General features: G+C 58.9%; 1 protein-coding gene across 9 annotated transcripts in view; it reads right to left on the bottom strand.

Annotated features, from left to right (window-relative positions):
• Positions 1–6978, bottom strand: part of PPFIA1 (PTPRF interacting protein alpha 1) — a 67787-nt gene extending 60809 nt beyond the window's left edge. For all 9 annotated transcript variants that reach the window (XM_045297116.1, XM_045297117.1, XM_045297114.1 and 6 more), the window contains exon 1: positions 6715–6978. In XM_045297116.1, coding sequence (XP_045153051.1) covers positions 6715–6978 — 264 coding nt within the window. The remainder of the gene's footprint in view (positions 1–6714) is intronic.
• Between the last annotated feature and the right edge of the window lie 1260 nt (positions 6979–8238).

The raw sequence follows: 8238 nt of genomic DNA on the forward strand, positions 1-8238 counted from the left end.
GGGGGGGGGGCTGCGCGTCAGGAGAACAAGCATCTCAGTGGAGGAGGCCCCACACCACAGGCAGGAGGGAAAGGAGACCTGGGACACACACAGTGCCGCTCCCACACAGTGTCCCCAAGTGAGCCAGTGTGAAAAGCAGGGATCGTATTGAGACGATGGTCACAGTTTTCCCCACATGGATTAAAGAGGGAGTCACCAATTCACCTCAGGGGGGGGGGGGCCTTCCTATTAACTTTCTGCAGCATCTGCTAATGCCTCCGGCCACCGGGAAAGCAGCTACAGCCGTCGCCTGGCCGACCACGCACCACAGCAGCACCACCAACACCGAGTGCTAACCACCGCAAGGCAGGCCTGGGCCGGCACCCGGGGAACCGGTCAGCAGAAGAGTAAGGCCCCAACAGTGACGCCGTGACGCCCAAACACAAACGAGACGCAGACAAGGTGTGCCCTCGGCCCTGACCGTGAAGGGGCTAGACGGCTCTCCTGAGGAGTGCGGCAGAGGACGCGTGTGAACCACAACGCAGGGGGACAAGGTCAGACAGCAGTGGAGGGGTGACTGGAAGGAAGGACCACAAGTACCAGACCCGCTGTGAGCCTGTAGCACAGCACGGAACTGCCCTGGGGGTTCGTAGGCTGGCACCTTTATAGGAGCAGAGCAGATGGCCTAACCTCTAGACCCCTGACCACATGGCCACCTGAGGCTTCGACTGACAATACACGATGTCACTTAGAATTTCCTGATACGATAAAACCTGTAACATGCCAGTAAATGAGAAGAACAGAACTACAGAGAGGACAACGTGACACCCCCTGAAAGCAGCCTGGAGGCAAAAGCCTGGAGGGACAGTTCACTGGGCACCTGTCCCCTCCCCCACACTGCCGTCAAGGAGACACGGCTCACAGCGACCCTACAGGGCAGGGTGGACCTGCCACTGTGGGTGTGTGGGGCTGTCATCTTTGACAGAAGCCAAATGCCTCATCTGGGTATTCATAAACAACATGACGAGAATGGAGAGACGTTATTAGAAAACAAATGAATTTAGCATGGAGAGCACCCAAAACTATCTACTACCAATGCTACCAATAAGCAATTAGATCATACAATTAACACACACACACACACATCTATGAATAAACGTAATGAAAGACTTTTAAGCCCGACACACAGAAAGCTGCACACGTGATGACAGATGAAGGACGGCGGAGACAGACGCACAGTGACCGTGTGGGTGTGGATGGGCTCAGACGCGGGAACGCCGGTGAGCGGAGGACCGGCCACGGTTTCCTTGGGCGTGCACGCAGAGTGGAATGGACAGTGAGAGGTCAGCCTTCAGAGATGCCACGTCCATAAACCAGCGGTTCCCAACCTTCCTCATGCCGAGACCCTTTCAGACAGTTCCTCATGTGGGGGTGGCCCCCAACCATGAAATTATTTTCATTGCTACTTCACCACTGTAATTTTGCTACTGTTGTGGATCAGGCGACCCCTGTGAAAGGGTCGTTCAACCCCCAAAGGGGTCCTGACTCACAAGCTGAGAACCGCTGCTACAAACCAACCAGACAGACTCACACTAGCGTGCTACGCGGCACACTGCCAGGAGGGGCAAACCCAGCACACAACGCCGAGGAAAACAAGCCGGTCACTAAGGGACAGATACCGCACGAGGCCCGGACCTCGGGTCGTGATTCGAATCCACTCTCTGCTGGGTCAGGGGGATCACGTGACAGCTCGGTCGGCGACGTTTGTCCAGGAGCAGCAGAACCGGCGCAGAGGGCCTGCGCTTCGTGGAAGCACTGAAGGAGCGCTCCTCTTCCGCACAGGACGCAGCTGGGTTCGGGAGGGCGATATCACACACACTCACAGACACGAGAACCACGAGGGGAGATGGGCTCCCCTTCAGGGACTCTGAATCGGGGGCAGCAGGAGGCAGTGGGGAGTGGCAGGCAGGGAAGAGCCAGCGGTCAGCCAGTCACACACAGGAGGTCAGCCACTGCTCCCACATCCCCACCCCTACGCCCAGCAACACGGGCTGCGGTGGCCTGGGCAGTGGCCCCAGACAATAGAACGTTCATCTAAGAGGCCCTTTAAGTGGCCCCCGAACCCGCAAAAAGGGGCTGGGTGCCCCCACCATCGGAGAGACTTGGAACAAAACCACACGGAGAAACCCTCCACTCCCACTGGGGCGGCTCGAGAAGGGCAAACGCTGATGAGGAGGTGGGGAAGCAGGAAGAAGCCATAGCCCACTGCTGGGGGGAGGGGATGCCAAATGGCACAGCCATTGTGGAAAGGGGCGTGATGGTTCCTGCCCCAAAACACAAAACCACACCATAAACACAGCAGCTGCACCCCTAGGTATATTCTTAGTCTTGAAAGTGGAAACACACTCCTCCCAAGAGGCTGATGCACCAATGTGCACACAGCCCAAATGTAGAAGCCACCAGGGTGCCCACCAGCAGACGACTGGGTGAACAAAACATGCCGGACACCCAGTGGGTGCCCCACCATCAGCAGGAGAAACGCAGTCCCCACAGGGGGTGTCACAACATAGGTGGAGCCGGAAGAGACCACACTGAGTACACCCAGCCCAGCACATCAGGGCAAGTCTGCACGACCTCACTTCCACATAAAGACAAGGGCACAGGCGGGGTTTGGAGAGCGGGCAGGAGCAGGGAAGGGAGGGGTTGGCCGTGGGTGAAAGGTCAGGCTACACGTGTGCCTGTTTCCACTGCCACCAACACACTGTTCACCTGCACCACGTTCAAAACAAGCAAGTCAAGTGAGGCAGCCCTGCCACACCTGCAGACCCCCAGCACGGACAAAGGATGCCCTGGGTGGGGACAGAATGACCACAAGGCCCTCAATGGGCACTTCAAGAAAGGCGGCACCGGAGAGGCCCCCACCCCACCCACCGCCGCCCCCAAGGGCCTCGGGTGTCCGGACTCAGCATTTCTGCAGGGTGACGGGCTTCTCTGCTTGGGTTCACGGGGCCCTTCTGGCTGGGGTCTTCTTGCCCCCGCAGGCGACTGGGCGGGACGATGTGCAAAGGGAACAAGGGGATATCGTACTGACGGTTGAAACTCAGGAAAGGCGTGTGTGGGTCAGCCAGCAGAGGAGCAGGAGGACACGAAGCAGAGTGCAGTGCAGCGTCAGGCCTGCAGGAAGGCCTGTCACACCTGCGACATGGAGCCGCCGCCACCGCACTTGCTGAAAACCAGGAGGACCTGAAGCCCTTGCCACGAAGACCAGCAACGCCTCCAACGTGGAGCACAACTTGAGGCAAGGAAACAACCACACAAACCTCACACGTCGTGAGAGAGAGGATTGGGCACCAAGGACGTGCTGCTTGCATCCACAGCCCGTCTGCTGCACAAGGCCTTTTTAAAGTGTTGAAGCGTGGAGGTTCCCTGAGGACGAAGGCACGCCTGACCCAAGCCAGCCCCTTCAATCGCCTCAGCTGCACAGGAGACTGCAGGAGAACTGACGCACTGGGATCGCGGTGCTGGAGAAGAACACTCGGAGCACCAGGGACTGCCAAAAGGACAAACAGCTCTGTCTTGGAAGAAGTACAGCGAGGACGGTGAGCCTTCAGCTCACGTACTTTAGACATGCTATCAGGAGAGACCAGTCCCTGGAGAAGGACGCCATGCTTGGACCAGACGAGATGATGGACACAGCAGCTGTCAGGACTCAAACGCACAAGCAGGTGTGAGGGGGGCACACACTGGGCGGTGTTGAGTTCTGTTGAGCATATGGGTCACTATGGGTCAGAACCGATGCCACGGCCCCTAACAACAACACAGAAAGCAGATACTGAGGCCCACCAAGGAGGCTGGTCAGTTCTGTAACCCTACTAGGCTGAAAAAGGGGCAAGTCCACATGCTGAAGGGGGAAAGAACTGGGAGCAGAGCAAGTGCTTTGGGCCCAGGGCCCCTGGGCTGAGAGACTGCTAGAGCCGGGAGACTGAGCGCGCTAAGGGCAGGCAGCGGCCTCGACCAGCAGACAGGACGGTGGGAGGAGCGCACAGACCCACAGAACAAGGAAGCTGAGCACCTTCGGGCAGGAAGCTTCCTGGAGGAGCGGGGTGCCTCCAGGTACTTCCATGGCTAGCTAAAGGCTATACCACATGACCAGCAGGGCAGATGGGCAAGCCTGGGAAGGGCCAGGTGACAGAGGCCTGTCTGTGGGCACAATGGTGTCCAGGTCCAAGAACATTGTCCTGAGTTGTTCTGGCACTGCCAAGTCGACCCTGATCCTGAATTGTAGCCGCTTACATCCCTAATACACCCCACAGCCACTGCACCAACTGCAGTCCCAGCAGAGCGGTAGGAAGTGCCGCGGGCACGAGAACTGGCATAAAGGTTGGAAAGAGGAGGCATGCTTGGCCCGAGCCTCGTGGGCATCAGCCTGGGTTGTGGCTGCAGAGAGAGACAATCTGAGGCTACTGTAATCTTTCACCCAACCGCTACATGCTCCCTGCAAGTGGGGTGCCGAGACGCCATCTCACATTCACTGTGCACACATGATCGGAGGGAGGGGCCAGTCCTTGGAGGAGGGCATCACAGGTGATCAAGAGGGTCAGTGACAAAGAGGACGATCCTGGATGAGATGGATGCGCTCAAACACAGCCCTAACGGTGAGCAGGGACTCTGAGTTGGTGGCGAGTCGAAGGTCCCCGGCAGCAGCAGCCAGACTGGGGGAGGCCAAGGAAGCAACTCGAGGAAGGAGCAGTTGGCTCTTCCCGTCTGGCTGGGCTACAACCCCACCATGGCTGGACAGACGTATGTCCTGCCCCCCTGGACACACCTATAGCTCACCTATGTATGCCAGAAAAATACATATGCGCACACACACCACCACCACCAAGAACACTCGCTCACAGTTGCATTTGTAGAAGTTGTTAACAACCCTAATGCCCGCGCGCAATAGAATTAATGAACTCTGGTCTGTTCAGGCCTAGGAAGAACGGATGTGGACGGTGGGTAGCTGGCAAACCAGGCTGAGCATGGGAAGGGGAGCATGGATGGGGCATTCACTTAGTGGCCACAGTGGTTCTGAAACCAGAGGCTGAGGTGCTGGGGTGGGGCTGTGACCTGCTGACCCCGCCCCATTACACTGGCAGGCAGCCTCTTCAGGCAACGATGTTGAGAGGTCAGTCGCTAGAAACAAATCCCCTAGCAACAGGCTCACCCACAAGGGTGACACTGATTGCCTCCCTCCGCCCCAGAGGGCGCTGTGCAAAGCACGTCAGCCCAGTGCGTGCCCATCCTCGTGAATGGTCATCCTTCACTGCTCCTGACCCCGACCACCCATCCATACAGCTCACATGCTGCCCCAGAACCACACGCACAAGCCCACTGCAGCCACATACACAATACACTTGCAGTGGCCGCCCTGGGGATTTCCAGGACCTTCACTCTTGACGGGAACAGATAGCCTCATCTCTCTCTCAAGGCCCAAGTGGTGGTTTTGAACTGCTGACCTGGGAGGCCCTAAAAGGAAGGCATGTCCTCGCTTTCTAAGCCAGCCCCCAGGAAATACACAGGGGAAGCAGGATTCAGGGAGCGTGGGATGCCCCTCAGAGGCAGCACTCCTATCGAAGGGCTGTTGTCTCCAAGGAAATCCAAAAGGGCTCCTCAACCCTTCAGGAGGCAGGAGCCCAGGCAGGGCCCGCTGGGCCGCTCCCTGTCACTGACCACCTCACCACTCACCCAGCAGAGGCCAGACGTGCCATCGAGGTCCCCACTCCTAGGAGAAGCAATGCCACCTGGCTGCCACATACACACTTCCTCCACGTGATGTCCCTACACAGTCCTGCCAGCCAGACGTCACCTACACATCTCCATCTGCCACCCAAATGTCACCCACATACCTGGTCATCTAGACATCTCATACACATGTAGTCACCCAGATGTCACCTACACCCCTCCACCTGTCACCCAGACGTCACCTGTACACCTTGTCACCTAGACATCTCACCTACACACCTGGTCACCCAGACATCTCACCTACACACCTGGTCATCCCGACATCACATATACACGTCACCCCAATGTCACCTACCTACCTCCACCTCTGTCACCCAGACGTTGTCACACTTCTGTGGCCTTGCTGTCATCCGCTGCCTGTAGCACCAGCTACCGCATGCCTTTCTAGTTTTCTCCCTTTCCCCCTCCCGCCATCTCTTCTTCGGCCACCCCTTCAGCACCATGGCAGAGGCTTTCAGAGGAAAATGGTTCCAAACGGAAAAGCTACAACCCTGGCAGGACCTTTCGCCCAACACCCCTCAGCTGCCCCAGAAGGGTCCGAAGGGACCTGTCCCTGGTCTCCCAGTATCCCCCACAAGTCGGATGGGGAGATGGGTGTTCTGGGAAAGGCGGCCGCGAGGCCGTCCATCCTGTCATTCAGAGGCTGGAAGTGCCTGCAACAGGCTGCCTAGCAAGGAGCGGCTGCTGGCGTTGGATGCTATGGCCGCCCACAGGGCTGCCCCCTGCTTTTTCTGGACCCTCGGCAGCACCTCCCCCCTGCCCAAGGAAGCAATGGGCGAGATGAGGCACTTCCTGAGGCCCAGGGGGCTATGCAGTTTGCTCTACGAGGTGGACAGCCCTGGACTCTTCTCTGTGTGGTCCCCAGAGCGTGAGCCACACGTTTGGTGGCCGGAGGTTCAAAGCGCTTGGTCTGGGAGGATGGCGCACTCGGGACGAGGGCCGGCGTACCTGCGGGAGTGCCGTGTTGAGCTGCCTCTGCAAGGAGTCCCGCTCGTGGCCAACCTCCTGGAGCTTGCCCTGGGTGAGGGCCAGCGTCTCCTGGGTCTCCCTCAGCGTGTCCAGGAGGCGGTCTCTCTCGCTCAGCATGGACACCATCAACTGCTCAAAGTGGGAGTCCGCATCGGGCTGAGTCGGGGAGCCCGAGCCCTGGCTCCCTCCGCCTCCCGGGGGGCCTTCGGCCTCGCTGATGGTTGGCATCACCTCGCACATCATCTGGGGACAAAGCACACGGGCCAGGGTGACCACCCGCACAACCGAGGCCGCCCCACCCCCCAAGCCCGCAACTTCACTGGCACCGGTCCACTCAGGTTGGACTCCAGGGACGGCAGCTGAGAAAGCGAGTTTGAGCGTGGCCACTAAGCTGAACAAACGCTGGTGGTGTGAACCCACCTAGGTGCTGCAGTGGCAGAGCAGTGGCTATGCGTCAGGCTGCTGACCGCAAGGTCTGCAGTGGGAAAACGCTAGCTGCTCCAACAGAGAAAGACAGGGCCTTCTACTCCCGGCAAGAGTTAGTCTTGGAAACCCCCCGAGGGGCAGTTCTACCCTGTCCTGTAGCGTTGCTATGAGTCAGCATCGACTCAGGGGCAGTGAGGGAGGGAGTGCACTGCGGCAGCAAGGCCTGGTAACCCGCTTCTGTAAGGGCAGACCGGACCAGATGGCGTCTCCTTGGTCTCACACACAGGGCCTGCCCCCAAGTTGGAACAGACTGGCCACAGGCGGGTCCCCTGTTGAGGCTTTTTTTAAGCGAACCCAAGCAAGGGTGACCACCGAGGGGTCTGCTCGGAAGCCAGGTCGGAAAGGGTGGCCGCGTCACCCAGTGCAGCCTGGAGACTCCCTGGGACCCTTACCCCCCACGGGGTTCTGTTTGCAAAGCTGTGTGGACTGGTTGATGTGGCTGAAAATGGGCGTGGGGTGTCACCTGCTGCTTTAATTGTGTGTTTCAGACATTTTCCCCAGGTGAGGGTGGAGGTGTCCAGAAAGCCCAAACACATGAGCCAGCCAATCCCACTTCTTTGCAGGAAGAGCAGAGGGCGATCAGAGCCAGCTGCCGGGGAAAGTACAAAATCCACCAGGAGTGTTAGTTCCTACAAGAACGTGTGCGGTCAAGTGGACAGCGGGCCACGAGGGGAATCCCGGTGGGGCTGGGGAGTTGGTCACCCTGGCTTAAGTGAGTTTGCAGGGGGCACCCTGCACACATTCCACAGTGGAAACACAGCAGGTCAGCAGATACGCTGGGACAGTTAGGAAGGAAGAGAAAGGCGATAGGACGGAGGCTATTAAGTGTCCAACACGAGGACGGGGCGGGGGACGCCCATTCCGGAGGGTCCTGCGCTGCATTGGGTCCGCAATGAACCCAGCGAGGGGCAACGATGCCTCCCAGGACAGCGCAACGGGCGGGAACAGGACTCGAGGGCCCCCGAGGCCCCCCATCCCGGCCGTTCCAGGTGCGCGGAGCTGGGGTGCAGGGCGCCA

The sequence above is a fragment of the Echinops telfairi genome, unplaced genomic scaffold, assembly GCF_000313985.2.
Source record: "Echinops telfairi isolate 266 unplaced genomic scaffold, ASM31398v2 ScPeMD7_7417;HRSCAF=8455, whole genome shotgun sequence".
Lineage (NCBI taxonomy): Eukaryota > Metazoa > Chordata > Mammalia > Afrosoricida > Tenrecidae > Echinops > Echinops telfairi.